Here is a 21,474-nt window from a genome sequence, read left to right as displayed (position 1 = left end):
AAACTTCCTGTATCTAGAGGTAGGGGAGTCTCACTTCTCATTTGGAGTAAGGGCTAGGGCCAGACAGAGGGCTATGAGGAATTTTGCATCATCCACCGTGTAACCATCAAACAGCATTTAAATTGATATCATAATCACGGCACTCATGTTTCATGATACAATCTTACTGTATCTTACTATATAATGACAAAAACTCTGTGTGTGTGTGTGTTCCACGTTTTTCTCCTCACTGACTTGGTCAATCCATGTGAAATTTGGCACAGTGGTAGAGGGTCATGGGAGGATGCCAATGAAGCAATATTACATCAATTGGCCAAAGGGGGGCGCTATAGCAACCCATTGAAATGTCAAACTTTGAATGGGCATATCTCATGCCCCGTATGTGGTAGAGACATGAAACTTTGCACAGAGATGCCTCTCCTCATGAGGAACACATTTGCCTCAAGAACCCATAACTTCCGCTTATATAGATTTTCCACCATTTTGAATTGTTTGAAAAACACTTCAAATGGATCTCTTCCTAGGAAGTTTGAGCCATCTGCATGAAACTGGGTGAACATAATCTAGGGAGCAATATCTAAAGTTCCCTCTTGGCAAAAGTTGGAAAACTTCCTAAAACTGAGCTTCTATAAGGCAATGAATATTGCGGAGGGCGTGGCTCATCACATAAAGGTGTAGAACATCTCAAGGGTTTCACCCATCACCACGCAACTTTGTAGGCATATGACCACACATAATCTGAGGGGACCCCTCCATTATTGACCCCATCAAACAAAATGGGGGCGCTAGAGAGCTCATTTCTTATCTAGGCCTAACCGCCATATGGATTTTTACTAAACTTGGTAGATATGTAGAACAGGACGCCTCAAGGTGACTGGAGAAATTTAACTCTAATTGGCAACTGGGTGGCGCTATAACAACAGAAAAATGCTTCAAAATGGCTAAAATGTGACCGATCGCTGTGGCTCCCCCTGTGGACCAATGTTGGTGTTGTTTCTAATGTTTGGTATGACTAAGTCATGGTATGGTATGCTGTACATAATCACGGAAACTGTCAGTGTGTCATTCTGTCAGTCAGTCATTCTGTCTGTCCCACGTTTTTCTACTCACTGACGTGGTCAATCTATGTGAAACTGCACATAGGCATTGACAGGGTATCTGCAGGTTTCAGTAAGTTAAATTTAAGACTTTTTAAGACCTTTTTAATGCCACCTTGAATGGAATTTAAGACTGAAAAAACTATAAATATAAGCGATGGTTGGGGGATCCCGCTGCACTATAACCAGTGCTTAATTTCTAAAATTAGAAGTGGGGGAACACTTTAAGTGGCACCCGAGCCGCCTCACTGCGCAACTCCGAATGGAATGGTTGTGACATCTAGTGTTGTCACGGTACCAAAATTGGAACCCATGGTACGATACCAGTGAAAGTATCACGGTTCTGAGTAGTATCATGATACCACAACGAAAATGAGGCAGATGTGCCTTTTGTCATTTATAAAAAGATAAATCACTTTTCTATAAACGGCATTTTCGGTTGTTTGTGTCAACTCTTGTCATTTCTGCTGATGTAGCAGCCAGCTTGTGGGAAGGCACGATGATGCAAACGGGAATCGAGTGGAGTCTCATTTCTTAGGAGAACGTTTCTACCTCTAGCCTGCTCAGCTCTGTATAGAGGGACAAAGGGAAGACGCAGACGCAGGGGGAGGGGTAAGAATGAGAATTTGGGATTCACCCTTTATCACATACAATTCGCCAACACACTCAGATGGGTAAGAACAGACTTGAATCATGGGATCTCTTATTTTCCTCTCAAAGCTTATTCATTTTTTTCATGTATGGAAGACGAACTTTCTGAAAACGATCAAGCATATGTTTTGGATGTAGATAAAAGAAACTCAACCAGCAAACAGACAGTGCTGCAGTCGTACCAGGGTGGTGGGCTCCCAGGCTGTGGAGGCTGATTTGTGGACGGGACCCAGCAGCTCCTTACAGAGTTCTCGGAGACGATACTCTGAGCCTGGAGGGAACACACACACACACACACACACACACACACACACACACACACACACACACACACACACACACACTTCAGTCAACACTGAAACAAAAAGCAGACTCAAAACTATACGGTCAGTGCTGTGCTCAAAATGTTTTTCTTCTGTCAGTCTGTGGAAATCAGCGACAGTTTGGTACCTTCGTTGACGAGGAATCGGGCGTAGATGAGCAGCCAGTAGCGATACTCCTGCGCTGACTGCAGAGTCAGAGCAGACGCCAGCTGGTTCTCCAGGAAGGCCAGCGTCATGCTCTGCTGCAGGTGGTGAGGGGTGGAGGAGAGGCGGGACGCCAGCCGACCAGCACTGCAGGGACCAGAGAGATTTTTCATTTACCTCTCCGTTACATTTTGTTTGGAGCGAGAAGAAGAGATTTAATAACTATGTCTTACTTGAGGTTGCGTCCCTGCATGACAGCCAGCGGCCCCGAGGACACAGGTGCATCGTGGGTAGGAAGGCAGCTCCTGAAGTCAGCACATTGGACCAGAGAGTCTCCTTTGTCTGCTATCAGAGTCCTGAGACAGACACAGTGTAATTCCTGAAGTTTAAGTATTGTTGCGGGGTTCCAAAACATTTTATGGACAAAATTTCTGAACTTTTCAAGACTTTTCAAGGATCCATAATACAAATATGTATTTTTTTTCTCGCCCTACTTGTTCAGCATTTTTCAAACATATCAGATTCAAACTCTACTGAAACATAATTTCAGCTAGCTGGCATACATGAAGGGAGAGACAAGATGTAGGGAGAAAATGAATTAACGTCTGTGATGGTGAACGGTATGTGTGCATTACGTGGAAGGTTATCCACTGAAACGATTTCATTATACACAGCTTTATTACATAACAGGACTTTTCCAGGCCTGGGAAATGTGATTATGAAATTCCATGACTTTTCCAGGTTCCCCATGACCGTGGGAACCCCGTTGTTAGTAGCAGCTGTTTCAGCTTTGTGTTTCAACTGTGTCTCTACTGTCTCTCACCATGTCTCCAGCGAGGAGCTGAAGCAGTAGGACTTCCCGTTGGACAGTCCGATGACTGGAACTCCCTGCTGGGTCAGCAGAGACTGAGACACTGTTGTGTCAGCACCTACACGCACAAACAAAACGTTTTAAGGGATATAATTATGACTGGATTGTCCTTCTGATATAAATGGTCACATAATCAATATGACGAGGTGTGAAACACTCTTCTTGTGAGGTTAAAATCTCTTTATGGATCATCTTCTTATGTACTTATACTTTTGAAGGTATGGTTCAACATTTGCTTTCTTCCCATGGGTTAGATGGATATTAATCTCATGTCTGTGTATTAAAACCTCCCACTATTCTCTAAAATTCACCATAAACACCTATCCAAGGCATACCCAAAGTAAAATGAAAGCTGTTCTTCATCCATTTGTAGTACGTGCATTGTCTCATTTCAAAGGTAACCGTCTTTCCCCCCAACAGTCACTAACAGTCAGAATAAGTAAGCACTCATGTCATTGTATTGTAGAAGTCTCAACTGAGGTAGAAAGTTTTTATTAATCTTCTCTGAGATATTTCTCGAAAATAGATGCTGCAGATGACTAGAACTGGGAGGTATTAGCTGGAAAACTCAATGGGACCATATCAAGAGGCCTCATGAGTCCAAATTTTAAGTAGATAATAATATCACAGACAACAAATATGTTTTTCTGCAGTTTTGTCCAGGCGCTTTTCAAAAAAAAGAGGGTCAAACAATGTACTGGATGTGTAGCCAAGAGTGAAAAACACATCAATCAAGATAGAAACTTCTATCCAAGAGCTTACTATATATATGAAACACTTATATGAAAACCTAAATTAATAATAAACCTTGGATTTTTCCCTTTAAACTGCAGAGGAACAATCTGTTAATTATTCATGTAAAATGTTACGATCTATATTGAAAGAGAGTGCCCAAAAGGCAGATGTTCTCCTGGTTGAGAATGTCACTGGCTTTAAAGGTGCGGACACACCAAACCGACAAAGAACTAGCGGTGACAAAAGCCAACTGTTGCGTCGTCTACGTCGCCTCACGTCGCCCTGTGTCAGTTGCATTTGAACACACTACACGGACTACATCCAACGACCAAGTAGCACGTACGTTCTGCGCCTGCGTGAGAGAGAGCGGAGTGAGAGAGTGGTACATCCTGTCAGCCGAGGGGTTTCCTATCTGTGCAGCCGAGCACCGCAGCACCTCCACGGACTATTACATCCAGACGGTCCCGGTGTTTCCTCCGCAGGCTCCACTTCACTCAGCTGCCCGATAAACCCGCTGCTTCTTCCCACTTTAACCTGAATAACAAACCAGGGCTCGGTGCTCCGGTTGGATCCAAACGGAGAGCCGGGGCTAGCTCAGAGACTAGCGGAGGCTAACTGGCTGTGCTTCCCTCCGGTCATGCTGCGGCTAACGCTCCGCTAGCCGCTCCCAGCTAGCTCCGGTTTGTTATTCAGGTTAAAGTGTGAAGAAGCAGCGGGTCTGTGGGGCAGCTGAGTGAAGTGGAGCCTGAGGAGGAAGCACCGGTTAGCCCCGGTTTCACTACAGGCAGATTCACTCGCTACAGGGGCGAGGAAATAAAACCTGAACAGCCAATCAGATCTCTCTCACCGACAAGCTCTGCCGCCGATTCAACATGCTCATTCGGCCGAAAAGCCGCTGAAGTGCCGACGGTGCAGGACACACTGCAAAAACTAGGCCGACAGACGCTCACTGACGGCCTGACTTTGGTCGAAGGCCGACTGTCAGCTTGGTGTGTCAGGGCCTTAAGAAGGACAAATCGCTTGCTATTGGTAAGCTCTAGACAGGCAGGCCATTCCGTTAACACAGGCCCTTGTTGGCTACTGTAGGCTGTGGGCAGGTCATTAGAGCTCCTGTTAGCTCAAGTGAGGTGTCAATCAAAAAGTCAGAGTTTAGACGCCATTTTGATATTTGGCTAACAGCAATATTTACATGCAAACTGAAGATACTATGGAAAGTATGTGGAGAAATGACAACATCTGAAATGACGTAATGGCAGTCTGTGGATGTGATTATGTGTTTGGACTAAATATGTCAATGGATTGAGATCCTCTGCACCTAGGTGAATGTATGAGAATCGTTTTTGTTTGGATATCGATCAATGGATTGTGATAAGGCTTCATAGGTGAGATAACTGTTTGTTTGTTGTTGGTCTGACAGAAGCGTTTACTGTACCTGCTGTGGTGGTTACATCATGAAATGGTCAGCATCTATCGAATCACAAGAATCGTAGCTTTCTAACAATATGTCCTACGAGTCGGATTGTTTGAAGGTTTTTTTCAGTCAAGTGCTCGAGTCAGGTGTGGTTAGCCTAGCTTAGCATACAGACTGGAAGCAGGGGGAAACAGCTAGCCTGGTTCTGTCCAAGGCTCGCAAATACATACTTATGGACAGAAATGAAACACGTCTTCACTATTTTAGGTTTTAGGAGCTGGAACTATTATTTTCAATTAACTGACTCCAGCTCCATACTGATCATCTTCCTCAAAGCAGACATGTTTATTCCCCCAGATGTTGAACTCTTCTTGTGTCACATCACATGCTGCAGTGTCTCACCAGATAAAATGGTCAGCAGGGACTCGTTCTTCACCAGGGCCTTTTGTTTCTGAACGTCCCTGCACAAAGACAAAACACAATTCAACGGTTTTATTACAAATAATATCAGCAAACACATCATTGCTCTTGTATTATTCTGCATAAAAACCCTCAACTGAAGCTGCCTTTCTATCAATCAATACAGAGTAAAACAAATCTGCGACAGCCACTTTATCTTTTGTAGTACAATTCTGACATATTTTGATGTCATGTCCACATGAGTGGGAAAATAACACACACTCTCAACAACACTGCAAACAGATCAAGTCTATAAAAATCAACCACATGAGATCTGTGATAAAATCTCTGAGCACTGACCACACGGACAGCGTTGCTCCAGCTGTGAGAGCCATGACGAAGTGGGCGGAGCAGTGCAGAGCTGACACAGGCGTGGCCAGCTGGATGGCAGGAAGGAGCCGCCGTCCACAGGAAGAGAACACGGACAACATCCTGTCCTGACAGGCTACGGCGAGGACGTCACTGAGGGAGAGGAAGAGAAAGAAAAACTGCTTTAGTGCTGACTAGTCATTTAGTTATATTTTTTCCTTTTTTCCAAGAAGATGCATGTGAGTCACCTGAAGAACAGAGAAAAGAATCTATCTGTGCGACACACTGAGCCTCCTACCTGCTCCCTGCAGCGGTGACCACTGAGCTGGGCAGCAGTGTGTTCCAGTCTCGTCCGTCTCTGGAGCATCGTAGCTGGCTGAGCTTCGAACCCGCGACCACTGACACCTCATTCTCCACCTCCAGGAACACCGACGGCTCCATGCTCACCTACACACACACATATTTTCCATTTATAGCTTTTTATATACTCATATACTGTTGTATATTCACACCCAAATTGTAATTTGATCACTGCAGTGTAACCTTCTTTACTTTGGTACGTCTCAGCAAATCAGAACAGGAATTAACACAAAAACTGTGTTAATTGCGGTTTAGTTTGTTAGACATTAAACACACCACAGAAACATCAGGAATTATGGCTTGAAAAAAAATATGTATTTTTCTTTATGTGTTTTTAACTAATATTAACAACAAAGAAGACCGCGGAGGTCCGCGCGGACTAAAAGCGGATGTCCGCAAGCCCTGTGCGCGCAAAGCTCAGATTTTACAACTCCGCTCCGTGCACCAGTGTCACTCAAATGACTGCTCGACATGTATTTTTCACATCCCCATGACAGAAAAACATGCAAGAATTGGGGGTAATGTAGTGTTTCACGACCATTTTTATAGGAAACTACAACGCGGAAGTGTGCTCAATGCTCCGTTTATAGTGCGCCCGAGTCTGTGAGCACCTTAAATTAAAATCCTCGGCGCACACTGCAGCACAATCAAACAGATGCGCAACTCAGAGCGTCAGAAGGGTCTCTGACACCAGACTCAGAGCGGCTGAGTTCTCTGAGTGCGCTCGTGGCTCGTTGACGGGGTTAGTGTTGCGTTTAAGGCCTCCCCCCCAAAAAAACGAAGCTTCGAATTTTTTCCCCACAATCGAATTCTGTGCCATCGAACGAAGCTTCGAATTTTTTGGGTCAGCCCTATTAACTTGTATTACTTATTTTACTTAATTTCAACCAAATCCTCACTTGGAGAAAAAAAAGCATTGCAGAGCGTTGTTCCTGTGGGCTCCACCAACACTAAACCCCTGAGCTTGCCTGAGAAGGACTAAATGCACAAAGCTGCTATTTTTAAATATCCCATGGAGAGAGACTCTCACTGCAGCCTGTTCTATTTTGTTCTGAAAATGTGGGCGTGCAGCCTCGTTCTGTGGACGATAAACCAGGTGCAGACTTCCATCTGTGTCACCGCTGATGAGGAAATACAGCGAGTGCTGGACGGAGCAGTGAGTGACAACAACCCCGCCCACATTTAAGAGGACTGTCTGTGGTGGAAACACTAAACGGACTGAGAGTTTAGGTACCATGTTTGAAGGGTTACTGTTGGTTCCAAAGGTACTGTACCATAAGTGTTTGGTGGAAATGGGGCTTATGCTGTTGCAGTTCTTACTGGTCAACAGTAGAGGGAGATAAACTAGGGCCTGACGATGTTTTCACATCAGCGGTGTGTCAAGGGACTATATTCAACTTATCTTGCATTGTAACATGCATTATGACAACTTAATAAGGTTTATGTATGTTTTGAAATGAAGTGGAGGAGTCTACAAGTGTTTTGTTTAGTTTGTCTCAGAGGCTCCGGGGACTGTGCAGCTCCGCTCAGCTGTCTGCTGCTGCTGCGAGAGAAGTGTCCTTCTGCTTCTTCTTGTGTAATCTTGTGTGTATTGGCGGTTAATACAGCATTATCGCCACCTAGTGGATTGGAAGCGCATTACACTTATAATAGGCTTTTATTGGGAAAAATAGCTCAAATGCGACCTCCAGTGGTAAAATTAGGTATATAATTCGATATATCGGTTCAGTTAGATATTTGACTTTAAATCAAACCGGTTGGAAAATTTTAAAACCAGCACAAGCCTAATATTAATCCATATCAATTTTTATCACAATATGTAATCTAAGAATGCTGCCAGTTTGAGTCAGACTTCATTTTAAGTTACGACAGTAAGGAGAGTTGACAGACATGACGATGGCGGAGGACTCGGTGTCAAAGTGAAAGGCAAAAGCTCCAATTTGGCAATATTTCGTAAATAAACCCACTGCTAACAGGGAACCTGATAACCTTAATGAGTGAAGAGGAATTGGATACATCTCTGAGAAGTTGGAGGTGTACAGCCTGACGCCTGCAGCTCTTCATCTAACACTTCACTGAGGCAGCTCCTGACTGTTTCTTCACTTCCATTAAATATTTCAAACTCCTCCACTGTCAGTGAAATGCTGAAAATTACCATTTGTTTTGTTTTGTAGATGCATTCTGGATGAACGATAGCGGTAGTGCTAATCTAACTGCCTAATACAATGCATTTCAAATGACTACCGCATAATAAAAGTCAACTCGTGTTTCGCAGGCTAAATACCTTGAATGTGAAGCTGCAGCAGTGGGAAATGTTCGGTGTGCGTTTACAGTAACTTCATGCAGGGCGCTACAGATATTAAACATGCTGACGATTATCTTTTCTTGGAAAGTGTCAGATGCAATTGGTAACCTGTTTCCTCACCGTGGCATCCCTGTCTATGTGCTCAGGTGATAAGACATAATATACGCTTAAATAAGGTGAGTAAAACTTACGAAGGGCCTGTGTCCACAGATGTTTTTTCTGAACACCGGCATCTTATTTCAATTATTCTCAATAAGGAGAGAACGTGTGCAGCCACCTTTAGAAAAAGCGCCACGCCCGGTGCTCCAGCTTTTTTGTGCACTCTGAGCACTTCTAGTTGAGCATCTCTGAACTTTTCAGAAAAGTTGGTGGTGTCATTGCAGCTTCTTTGGCTACTGTATGATATGTCAGACAGAAACTATCACAACAGAGAGAGAAAAGCTCATTTGTGGACGCAGATCAGCCGGATTGTGCTTCTATCACCATACGTGTTGTAATACAGCGGGCAGTAAGTGTTTTCTTCTGTGTTCCCAGTGAGGAGAGAGCATATGTGGCTGCCTAGACAAAAAGCGCTGCACCCAGTGTCTCTCTTCAGAGCACTACAACTATTTCCTGCGGCTGCTCTGAGCGCTTCACTAGAAAATTTCTGAACTTTTCAGAAAAGCTGGTATCGTCACTTGAGCTTCTTTTCAGGCAACCAATCATATATTAGATGGGGCAGGACTAATCACCTTGGCAACCAATATAATGGAAGAGAGTTTTATTGTAGCCTTGTCGTGTCTATCCTAGGCTGCATGATTTGTCAGACAGAAACAACAAAGGCAGAAAAACCCATCTGTGAAGCAGACCGGCCGCACTATGAATGTGAGCTGCTGAGTTTTTTATCACCATACGTGTGGTAATACAGCGGTAGTTAGTGGTACATGTCAAGATATTGTTGTCATAGAAACAAAATCCATCTCTGGTCCCAGGGAGAGCCTCTTTGATGAAGCCCTGCCAGAGCTTTTCAGCCAGAGAAAACACTAAATGGACACACACCCTTAAAAGCTCTACATCCAGCAGCAAACTGTACACAACAGTGGTTCAGTTGTAAAGAAACAATATCTTCTTCCTGGTAGATAAAACATGTTGAATCCACCACAACGGATTCAGAGAAGAGTGCGCCCACACACAAACACACACAAACATACAAAATGACAGCGTGTTACCTGCAGACTGAAGGCCTTCTTTATACTTGGTGTTGGTAGTTTGAGAACAGCTACAGGAGCTGGAGGAGCTGCCACCCTGCTGGGCTCCCGCTCTGCTGGAGGAGTTATCTGACAGGAAGAGGAAGGACAAAACACACATGTATCTCTCTCTCTCTCTCTCTTTCTATTCCAAGGACATCTGCACAAAAGGAGCTTTCACTAGAGCTTTGCAATAATACTCGTTATTAGAGCCAATAAGAGGCTTCAAATGGATTACTGTAAATGCAGAGTTAATTTTTGATTTATCAATGTTTTTCTAAAAAAATTAAAAAATAAATAAATTAGAATTTAGTGACGCAATCACATCATTGAGGCCTCGATCAGTTCATCTTTCCCTCCATCTTTCTACCTGCGTGAAGGGTTGGGCGATGGGAGCGGCCATCTTGTCTTTCCTTGGCCGTCCCTTCTTCCTCTTCTCCACCACCTCTCCTCCGTCCATCAGCAGCTCAGGTTTCCTCTTGCTGAACGTCAAGTTTTTGTTGATGGTGGCCATCTTGTCCTCGCTGTCGCTGCTGGTGTCTTCTTTGGTTTTTACATCTTTCAGGGCGGAGATGCCGTCTTTCGGTCTGCTGGACAAACAAAAAGGTTAACATTTTGTTTTAGGGACAGTTTGTCCTCTTTTCTCACATTTGAATCAGTGCTTCTTCACCTGTCTAGAGGCGTGAGTCCAGCGGTGGAGGAGATGGCAGCTGTGACCCCCGGCGTGGCCTTTGACCTCTCTGTGAACCTCGAGTCCAAAGCTTTCATTGGCTCGATCTTGGAGGCAGACGTGAGCAGCAAACTGGACTTCACGCTGGAAAATAAAGAAATCAGAAAGTAGGAGATGAGGGGGTGACGGAAGGTTAGGAAGTCAGGACAAACAGTAAAATAGAAAACTAAAATGAAAGCTTTCTCTCAGCAGGTCATACCCATCCTTGTCCTCCAAGCCCTTGGCAGTGCTGTTGGGCGGAGGCGAGGTGAGCATGGAGTCGTGGCTGGGCCTGAGCCCCAGAGAGGAGGCCTGTCCTGGGCTGGAGTCAGAGCTGAGCTGAGAGGTGAGCTGGTTGGACATGGAGGAGCCCGAGGGCAGGATGGGAGCGCTGTTGAACAGAGCTGGCGAGAAATCCCTGCAGAGACAGAGGGACTATTTGGTTGTGCTTTCTCTATTTGCAGTGTTTTTTTTTTCTTTTATAAATGCTGTGCATGAGTTGTCAAATTGGTGAAGTTGTTTCCTTAATTCGCAGTGTGCTGAGCTCCCAGGGCCAACGGAGTGTTTCATGTTTTCCTACCCGGTGTCCAGCTGAGCGATGCAGAGCGGTGTGATTCGTCTTCTGCCATCTGCGGTTCTCGTCTCCACCTGCTTCTTCAGAAGGTTCTGCAAGCCGAAGAAATAACACATCCAAGGAATTTAAGCTCCAAAAATGTCAGGAAAAGTATTTGTTTTGACAGCTTTTGAAAACAGAGCTCTGAAACAGTGGTCATAAATATTTATCCAATACATCACTGATATTTGAATTTGTGCGGTTTCCAAGTTCATCTAAATCATTTGCTCTCATGTGTTTGACTTGTATTTCTAAAGCTTTTTTATCTTCTGTGTCTCTGCAGCTGTCCTCTAAATATCTAAATATAATCAGTTAAAACAAATGTGTCTTTTCCTGCAACCTGAATCTTCAAATACAGCAAAATTTCTATATTAAGAGTCTGAAACTCCTGCATTTTTTCATGTGCATTTATTATTATTTATTAAAAAACGTGCTGAGTAAAGTTTGAGCACAAATATGTGTCTAACTCTTTGTCCTGAACCAAACCAACACTCTTCTGCTTCCTGTTCTTTGTTACATTTCAGTGTCCCACCTTCCTGATGTCCTCCAGAGACTCTCCGTTCATCACACTGTTGAGTTTAGGGGCTGAGGATTCGGGCCCTGCACTGCCCGGTCCTGAGCTGGCCTGGGCCGAGTTCTGTCGCTCCTGCTGGTATTTGAGCATCTCTGGGTTCTCGATGATGGTGGTGGAGAGCTGAGCTTCAGTGCTGGTTATAGCCAGACTCTTACCGTAGATGTTCTGATGGATGCTGTTCTGTACGACAGAAAAAGAGAGGGGCGAAGTAGGATCTGGCTTCTTAACGTTCTTGACAGAATTAAAGAACAAGGTTGTGTTTTAGTATCATTGTGTTGGAGTGACAGTGTCCAATTATAAGACAACAGGAATTGTCAACATAAATCACATGACTCAGGTGTTTTGGTTCTTACAGTTGCAAAGTCTTAAACTTATATAACAACAGTATGTTCTGCTTTTCCTTTGTTCACACAAGGCCACTTGCAAAAAAGCTGAATTCAAGACAAGTATTGATCCAGACTTCATCTGTTTTTTTTCCAGCTTTTAAACATGAGGAATGACTGGATAACAGCTTAGTATTTGTCCTCTCATATAGATGCACCCTTGTTTGGTAAATGTTTAGAGTACGTTCCAATCTTTAACAAAATGAAATGTAGTTCTCTTGGAAGAAAACAGAGAATTAAACTTTTAGGCAACACCAAGACACGTATTTATTACATTGTTTCCCGGAAGAATTTTTTTAACAGGCAAAAGGAAAAAAGGAAAAGGACAAGCAAATGCAGTGAAGTTGACATCATGTGATTCCATCGTGTGTGTCTAACCTTCTCCTCCTCGTTCAGTGGATCTCCCAGTTCATCCAGTGAGAAGTCCAGGTAGGCTACCGTGCCGTCCATCGAACACACCAACATGCCCAGACCTGTCAGAGTCCTGACACACAAACACAAATCAATGTCAGAGATGCAGAGGGTGTACCCATGATGTCTTAGTGTCACTGTTACAGGAGATTGCGTAACAGTCATACGCAAAATACATAGTATGTAGATGAATGCATGTAACGCGGAACCAAAATTAAGCACAACATCCACCCAGAAACTTTTAACCATTAGCAACAAATGCTGAGGTTAGCACAAGGAGCCAGTCACGGTATGGCGAGCACAACAAATGGAAACATGTTCATGCTACCGCGCATTCGACAGCATCACCCAGATGTGCCGATCACCAGGACAAGACAAAACCAAACCCAGCTACTTATCCCTGCTGCTTCCAAGCAGCTTTAACTGAACAGGATAAAACAATTACTGAAGCAGCTGGCATTCACACTGGCACATTAGCCAAGGTGGAACTACCTGAAACACTCCTACTACTCCTACTTGGTCTTACTGGACTCGAGCGCTGCTTTTGACACCACTGATCACTCTATCCTCATCAATCAACTAAATACAAATGTTGGTATCTCAAGGAAAGCCCTACAATGGTTCATGTCATATATGTCAAACAGACGTTTTTCTGTCTCCATAGGTAACTACATGTCCTCGTCCACTCCGCTGTTATATGGGGTGCCCCAGGGCTCAATCCTTGGTCCCATTCTTTTCTCATTGTATATGCTTCCCTTGGGCCAGATAATCAGTTGCTTTGGTTGTATATCCTATCATTGCTATGCGGATGACACTCAGCTATATTTTTCAGTAAAGCCAGATGATCTTAGCAACCTAAACACTCTCCACAACTGTTTAGCTGCGATAAAGGACTGGATGTCTGTCAACTTTCTTCAGCTAAATTCTGACAAAACTGAGCTTCTCATTTTTGGCCCTGAAAATATTGCTAAAGGCATCTTTCAGCATATTGGCCCACTTGCCCTCTATGTCAAAACTAACACTAGGAATCTTGGTGTTATATTTGACCCTAAATTGAAACTTGAACAACATGTCAATAAAATGGTTCAATCCTGCTTTTTTTCAACTCAGGAACATTGCAAAAATCAGACCATTATTGTCAGCCTCTGATTTGGAACATATCATTCACGCCTTCATTTTTCCCGTCTCGATTACTGCAACTCCCTTTTCACCTGCCTTAGCCAAGCTGACCTGTCACGTCTCCAGCTTGTACAAAATGCAGCAGTGAGGCTATTAACTAGGACTGGCCGTAGAGTCCACGTCACTCCTGTTTTAGCCTCACTGCATTGGCTGCCAGTGAAGCTCAGGATTCTTTTAATCACCGATAAGGCCTTACACGTTTAGCTCCTACCTATATTTCCGAGCTACTATGCCCATATACTACCAAGCAGTCACTTAGGTCTTCCAACCAAAACCTGTCGGCCATACCACGTGCCAAACTAAAAACCAAAGGTGACTGTGCTTTTGCTGCCCTTGCACCCAGACTTTGGAACAACCTCCCCAGTTCCCCTAGATCAGCTGAGTCTGTTGACTGTTTCAAAACACACCTAAAAACCTACTTTTTTAGAATGGCTTACTCATAACATTTGATAAATTCAAGTGTATACTCTGGGTGATGTGTGTGTTGTCTGTATGTGTTCTTGAATGTGTCTTTTATGGTCTTGGGGTCCTCTTTTCTTTGTGTCCCAATGTCAATGTAAAGCACTTTGTAACCTGCGTTAAAAAAGGTGCTAAATAAATTAAGTTTCACTTACTTTACTTACTTACTAATGCACAGGTTTAACTTTTTCTTATTTCATTTATTTTGTTCTCTCAGTTTCATAGCGTTAAAGACCCTTTTCAGTTTTATAGGCTGGTATTAAATGTTGCTTTTGGGAAAGTGTTCAGTGTTCGTACAGTGTAATGCACAAGTGTTTTAAATGTTCCTTATTTTGATAATGGAAACAGTTCAGCAAAGTTGCCAGTGGGCAAAATGACACCTCAGTCCCCAGGAGGAGGATTTCGGTCTTTGTTACCTGCACCACAGTGTGTTCAAAATAAATGAAGGAAACGGATCCTTAAACATTTGGGTTTTTTCTGCTTGACTGAACTTGCACCAAACTGTGACTTCTATGTACCGTAAAACCCCTAAAAAGATACACTCCCTCAATCAAGGACTTTTAAACCATGAAACTTTGATATTGTAAAACCTGGGAGGATCAATGGAGTGAGATGTTACTGCACGTGTGGTATCCCATACATTTCCCTGTTTAAAACTCACCAGGAAATGTCCATAATTGATTTATCAAAGAGATCATGGATGACCACCAGGGGGCGCTTCAGAGAGGTCAGCTGAAACACAGACAGGAAACAGCATTGTCAGGAACAAAACTAACACGGTGCTCACTGGAACACAATCTGACATTAAAAAAGCAGATAGTAAAATTGACGCGTAGCCTTTATAGAAACCACCAATACCAAAAACCGTGGCAGCTCACCAGATGTTTGTTCCTGCAATATCTCGCTTCTCCACCTGCATCAGTTTGAAGTTTACATTTCTATATCTCATCAAATAATAAACTAATCGCTCAACACAAATCAGACAGTCGTTATGTGTCCTGAGATGGATGATTTCTGGGGAAGCTGTTCATACTCAACAGAGCAAACAGATACAAACACCATGAATTACAAAAGTGAGACAAAACAAACTGACCCAGACGGAGAGCGACCGATCTTTGCTGCCGACAGCGCAGCAGCAGTACGGACAGCCTGGTTTCGGGGCGCTGCCATTCTTCTGCTTCTTCTTAAAGATCTTTGGGTTGAATTTCTACAGAGGAGGAAAACAGATCCATCAGTGCTCAGGTTGACTTAAACGTGGCAAACGTTTAAAGACAGAGCATGTGGCTAAAACGTCCTTACCACCACAGTGACAGCTTTACGGTGGCCCACAAAGTCCATGTTCGTCTTCCAGCCGTCTCTCTCCACGATCTGAGCGGTGGGACCCGAGTTGTTCATGGCATGAGCCGACACCAGATATTGACCGTCTGGAGACCAGGACAGACGCAGGACGTGGGTCGTCCCACCGCACTGAGACACAGAGAGAGACCAGAGAAAATTATTTATCCATTCATTGGTGAACTGTGCTTGTGTTAGGACTGGCAGGAGAATATCCAGATGGGACAAATCACAAGAAAAATATAAATAAAAGAGCAAAGACACGTAACCAGTCCATGTGTTTCCATGCAATAATGCCATAATAGTGTCGACCACCTGCTCCCACAGTGTCATCAAACACAGCTGACTGTTTTTGTACCTCACTGAAGGGTTTGGTGATGTTGGCCTCCATCTGCCAGTCCACCGTCCTCCACACTCTGAGGCTGTGGTCATCCGCCTGCGAGGCGATGTATTTCCCCACCGGATCCCACGTCAGACCTTTAACCAACCCAGTGTGTCCTCGCAGACAGGTCACCATCTCTGGAGAGACACAAAGAAGACAGAGACGTAGATGAGAGAAATATCTTCCTGCTTTATCAACACGTTATACAGGCAGGATTTCACACATTCATTTATTTGTGGCGGCCCACCATGATTAAAACACCTGCCGCCACATTCTGATTTTCTATTTTTGGAGCTGGACCGTTCATTAGGAGCACTGTTGGAATATATGCTGCTCAGTTATTCACTACATCCACACTCTCACTGTACGTTCACACCAAAAGCTGCCAGAGCTTCAAAGGCTGCGACAGGTCTAATTCATTTTTAATGGACATGTGGCGACGAGAGGTGTTTTGAGCTGCAAAAGTGACGAGCGGCCGTGGTTTGGCGAACTGAGCTGCAAATGAAAGTTGAAGACCGGTTAACTTTATGCAAATTAGCTATGATGCGTTTGAGCTGCCATCCAGCCGCAGCTCCCGCACCAGCCGATGATATTCCCCGTGCTGTTCACAACCCCGAAGGATATCGTGAACCCAGAGCTGACGGCGGCTACATCCACGCAGGTACCACACGGCAGCACAAACTACAAGAGTGTCTTCTTCCATGTTGAACCGATAAACAAGTGTGGACAAGCGCATGTACTTATACAATTTCTTTGTGTTCTGGAACGCTTGTTATTAGCGGGAATGCAATTCATTTGCTCTCCTTACCACCAGTTTAACTAATCGCACTGTAGGCACTCGAACCAAACCACTGACAGTGTTTCCCCTGGGTTCACAGCTTTTGGGGGGGAATAACAAATCAAAAAATGTTGCTCATATTCGGTTCAGGTTCGGCCCACTTGACATGCTGCTGTGTTGTGCTACGGCCTATTCAAGTGCTGGAATTTGTTATCTATGTGACAACACCTGAACGCAACACAGGCTGTGTGTGTTTAATGTTTAATGTCAGAACTATTTAGACTTTTTATTCTGTTTTCATTGTCCAAACGTGAAAGTTTCTGTTCTCAGGCAAATGCACAAAGTCACATTTCTGTGCTCCAGCCAGTAATCTGCTTTGCGGCTCCTTTAAATTGAGAAGCATAATCGAATGTTCAGAATTTGACAACATGGGGCGTCGGTGGCTTAGTGGTAGAGCAGGCGCCCCATGTACAAAACTGTTGCTGCAGCGGCCCGGGTTCGACTCCGACCTGTGGCCCTTTGCTGCATGTCTCTCCCTCTCTCTCCCCCTTTCACACTTCACTATCCTGTCAATTAAAGGCAAAAAATGCCCATAAAAATATCTTTTAAAAAAAGAAGAAGAAAAAAAAAGAAAAAAGAATTTGACATCATGAGCAACTTGAGCTGCTTTTGCTGCCACAAATATTTTACTAGCGGTGCTGCTAGAGCAAACTCAGCTATTTTGCAGCTCTGGTAGCTTTTGGTGTGAACGCACAGTCACAGCGTAGAGTGTACTCTGGGCACAGAGAGACTACAGCCAACTACTGCTACACACAGATTCTAATTCTGTGGGAAACAATGGCTGATTTGTGTTTAATAAGAAAACAGGACAGTGTAATGTGCTCACTTTTGAGAAATAACATAATCTGCAACTATTTTAACATTTCATCTCATCTTTATTTCAGAGACTTCAGATGCTATTTTTCAAATCTGTTTTTATTTACAAAATACCTTTCAGTGAAGGAAATATTCCCGAGCAGTTTGTGACTTATTTTACAGCTAATTCACAGTTACATTCAGACTTAATTCGTAAATCATCAGATCTTCCCTCCTCTTGTATTATTGTCCATGTTTTATTTGTTTTACTCAATGTGATGGATTTTTACTGTTGATCAAGGGTCAACACAGTATAAACTATTATCCCCCTCATGCACACACACACACACACACACACAAGCCTAATCACACTAACATCGATTTAAACATCACATACTCACATTTTCCACTCTTAAATGGATATTATTATTGCCGTTTTTTTGTTGTTGTAATCAAACATAATTTGCTGTTCGAGGTTTATTACAACTCGTGTTATTTTCTGTGTTGTTCTTTATCTTTCTGTACTTTTGAGTTCTTAACTTTGTGAAAATTTTATAATGTGGAGGCTTCAAATAAGCTTCTCCCTGCACTGTATTTCACTATTCATTTTTCTTGCCTTTTTATGTTTTGATTTTGATAGCTGGTCATTTTTAAAGCAAAACGACCAAATATTTTCAAGTTCTAGCTTCTTAAATACGAACATTTACTGCTTTTCTTTGTCTCATGCAATAGTACACTGAATATTAATATTTTAGTTTTAAGTTAATATTTAGGTTTGAAAGTATCTGTCAGGCAAAATGTAGTCTGAGTGGGCGGAAGTTCGCTGCATCAATCAGCCTCTCATTGGGCGGAACGAGCCACCCGCTGAAGTCCCGCCCTCCCACCTTCGGTTGCAGTTTTCAACACGTCCTTTACTTTAACTTTTGCGGTGTTTGATCTTGCGGGGATGTAGCCATTTTTCTGCCATGGTTTGCGTCCTGTAGGCGATATTTTTGTGGGCGTGTTACACCAAAACCTGTTTCCCCCGGCAATATTTTTGCAAGCGCACCATTGCTGTGGCACTGCCAAGAACGATTGTGATTGGTTGAAAGAAATAAATTCTGCAATCTTAAACTGAGAGTCGGTGCAGCCAGACCTTTCTTTTCTTGAGAACGGTCTGGTGAGCGACACTAGGCAAAATGAGGAACTTGATAATGTCATCTTAGCTTTTAGGATTTAAACAAAAAAAATCATACAATTTTTTGTCATTTTAGACCAAATTATATAACCGCCAGATTAATAGATAATTAAAACAAGTCGCAGCCCCGTAGCAAGTGCCATATAGATTGCAACACAGCGTGCAGAGAGGGTTGTCATGTCATTATGTGTAAGATTTGAAAACCTATTATTAGACAGGGTGAGCTCTGGTGTCTGCCGTCTCCTACCTGGAAATTTGCGAGCGTTCCAGATAACGATGGTGTTGTCCACGCTGCAGGAGGCCAGCCACACGTCGTGAGGGGACCACGCTACATCCATCACATCTACAAACAAAACACACACACTGAAATCACTGCCTGAGTCCAGAGACATGTTACTACTTTAAGGTTCCCTGTGGAACTTTCGTGCCATGGAGCTAGTTTCCTATCAGTGATCTTCGTTTTGTTTATCTTGTGCACTCGTATGAGGATGCATATGCACACAGTTAATGCTGGACACACTCCTGCTAATGGTTTCACATTATTCCACTGATCATCAGGTGGCCGTAACATGTCAGGAGATGCTGCAATATGCAAACAAAGGCAAGGAAGAAGATGAGTGCAAGCTGTAAAACATCAAAGTAAACAATGCTGATTAACAAGAGGGAAATGACACACACACGTTCTGGGGAGTAACACTGAATGTAAACATTACTTAAAAATACACTCGTTAATTTATTGGTATATATGCAGAAGCTTCTACAGTATGTTTGTATGTTTGAGCATGTTGTGGATATGCTGTGTGTGCATATGTGTTTTGTGTGTGTGTGTCTCTAACCTCCTGTGTGGTTCCTCAGGATGGTGACACACCTCCACTGCTCAACGTTGGCTAGCTTACTGCTCGACCCGAACACTGTGCTCGGGCCGATGAATCTACCAAGAAAATGCACACACGCAGTTAAAATCAAACCTTAAACATTTCAATTCTACTGCGAAGACTTTCTGGGTTTACAGCAGTCAAAAATAATCATCTAAAAATGCAATATTCAGGCTTCCCAAACATTATACCAATGGATTTTTTTATGAACCTTTCCATAATATTTTACCCAGTTTCCATGACTTTACGTAAGAAGTAAAAGTTGGTGAGCCTACAACTTTACATCTCTGCACATTTCATATGTGCTGTTTGTACAAATGAAATCCATTTCCAGGTCTGGAAAACAATTCTCTTATTTAAACTTTTTCAGGAATTTCATGAGCGTAGGAACCCTGAATATTACTTTACACATATCTATACATAGCAGACACATCGTCTGTATTTGCACATGCTGTGTTTGTTCGCAAGTGTGTTTACATACGCGGCTCTCTTCCACACCATGACCAGCTTGTCGTCTCCTCCTGATGCCAGGTACAGCCCGTTGTTGGACCAGCGCACACAGTTCACACATGCTGCAGAGACAAATATACGCTGGGGTTATAAATATAACTTGTATGGATTTGTGCCGACACAGCAGTGTGTTATGGTGGGCATTAATAGCGCCTGCAATGTAGTAGTGCAAGATGTTGCTCCTATTATTAAATCTGACTGCTGGCACATTTATTTGGAACACAATCACACTCTTCTGCTGCCGGGCACTGAGCAGCAGGAGTCGTCTGTGGAGAATAAAATGTGGGAAAAGATTCAAAGCAGCGACTTCCTCTTCTCAGGCCTTTCGGCTGCTGACACTGAACTACTGTCCATAGTAAAAATAAAAACAGTCGATGCAAACGTGGAGCAGGAGCGGAGAACTCCTTCTACTGCTTCAATTTGTTGACTGAAAAGGATGTAAACAGCAGCAGCAGTGTGAAAATCAGGAACATTTGGTGCCTGACTTTGTAGAAAATAGAGGCGCAGTAAGTGCCTCTTTGTTTCGCTGAAGGATTTTAAAGGAGCTTTAAACTCATGGAAATATAATGAGTTCGCTATAATTTGCAGGTCAGAATCAGTCAGCGCCAGATGGTGACAAGGTCAAAGGTACAGAAGGGGAAATACTCAATCATCAGAGTAATGTAATACATGTTACTTGGACTGGACCAAGTAGGAATTTAGTTTGAAAGGACAGACACAGGAAGTGGCCACGCTCAGTAGTCAGACAGGAGTCAGGTTACAAACCAATCACGGCCGACAGATATCTTTCCCTCTTCTGTAAATATTCTGTGTGATAAACTTTACAGCTTTACATCTGTCCCACGGACGATCGGCCTACACACTTATAAACAGCTCCTGGAAGAAGATCAGCTCTGCTCTCAGGATTTCAGGTAAACAGGCTATATGGTGCTTGTTAAGATTGCTTCGCGACCTCAGATGCAACCTGCCTGAGTTCTCTTGAAAGGTGGCACAGAAAAACCACTCAGGCGTTTAAAGACGCAGCATGTGTATGGCCCCTAATCTCCAGGGCTGGTACCTGCGGTTATTCCACAGGCTAGTTAATAACATGTCGGGCAGGAAATCCAAAGTGTGGGATCATTTTGAGAAGGTGAAGGACGAACCCAAGGTGATATGTAAACTCATCTTCATTGGTCGACTACAAACATGACGTATCATCTGAAACATGGAAGTAGCTACATGCCCATTAGCCCACAGCGTCATTAACAGGCGGCTCGCTCAGTGTGTGACGTGCACTTGGAGATAAAATATAGGCCTATATTAATGAAGGTTCATTAGTACGGTTTGTATTTCTCTGTAATGTA

The 21,474-nt window shown here is 43.4% G+C and overlaps 1 protein-coding gene across 1 annotated transcript in view; it reads right to left on the bottom strand.

Annotated features, from left to right (window-relative positions):
- The window catches only part of LOC125890775 (protein HIRA), a 29,872-nt gene that overhangs the window by 4,365 nt on the left and 4,033 nt on the right, over positions 1 to 21,474 (bottom strand). Inside the window, exons 4-24 of the mRNA XM_049579575.1 lie at positions 20,103 to 20,193; positions 19,583 to 19,677; positions 18,994 to 19,089; positions 15,913 to 16,073; positions 15,519 to 15,686; positions 15,313 to 15,426; positions 14,881 to 14,951; positions 12,549 to 12,654; positions 11,746 to 11,967; positions 11,181 to 11,266; positions 10,821 to 11,018; positions 10,562 to 10,705; positions 10,262 to 10,478; positions 9,874 to 9,981; positions 6,299 to 6,447; positions 5,992 to 6,153; positions 5,635 to 5,693; positions 3,039 to 3,144; positions 2,449 to 2,571; positions 2,199 to 2,362; positions 1,931 to 2,019 (exon numbers count right to left, since the gene is read on the bottom strand). Coding sequence (XP_049435532.1) covers positions 1,931 to 2,019; positions 2,199 to 2,362; positions 2,449 to 2,571; positions 3,039 to 3,144; positions 5,635 to 5,693; positions 5,992 to 6,153; positions 6,299 to 6,447; positions 9,874 to 9,981; positions 10,262 to 10,478; positions 10,562 to 10,705; positions 10,821 to 11,018; positions 11,181 to 11,266; positions 11,746 to 11,967; positions 12,549 to 12,654; positions 14,881 to 14,951; positions 15,313 to 15,426; positions 15,519 to 15,686; positions 15,913 to 16,073; positions 18,994 to 19,089; positions 19,583 to 19,677; positions 20,103 to 20,193 — 2,729 coding nt within the window. The remainder of the gene's footprint in view (positions 1 to 1,930; positions 2,020 to 2,198; positions 2,363 to 2,448; positions 2,572 to 3,038; positions 3,145 to 5,634; positions 5,694 to 5,991; positions 6,154 to 6,298; positions 6,448 to 9,873; positions 9,982 to 10,261; positions 10,479 to 10,561; positions 10,706 to 10,820; positions 11,019 to 11,180; positions 11,267 to 11,745; positions 11,968 to 12,548; positions 12,655 to 14,880; positions 14,952 to 15,312; positions 15,427 to 15,518; positions 15,687 to 15,912; positions 16,074 to 18,993; positions 19,090 to 19,582; positions 19,678 to 20,102; positions 20,194 to 21,474) is intronic.

The sequence above is a fragment of the Epinephelus fuscoguttatus genome, linkage group LG6, assembly GCF_011397635.1.
Source record: "Epinephelus fuscoguttatus linkage group LG6, E.fuscoguttatus.final_Chr_v1".
Classification (NCBI taxonomy): domain Eukaryota; kingdom Metazoa; phylum Chordata; class Actinopteri; order Perciformes; family Serranidae; genus Epinephelus; species Epinephelus fuscoguttatus.
This window is presented reverse-complemented; position numbering and strand designations above follow the sequence as displayed.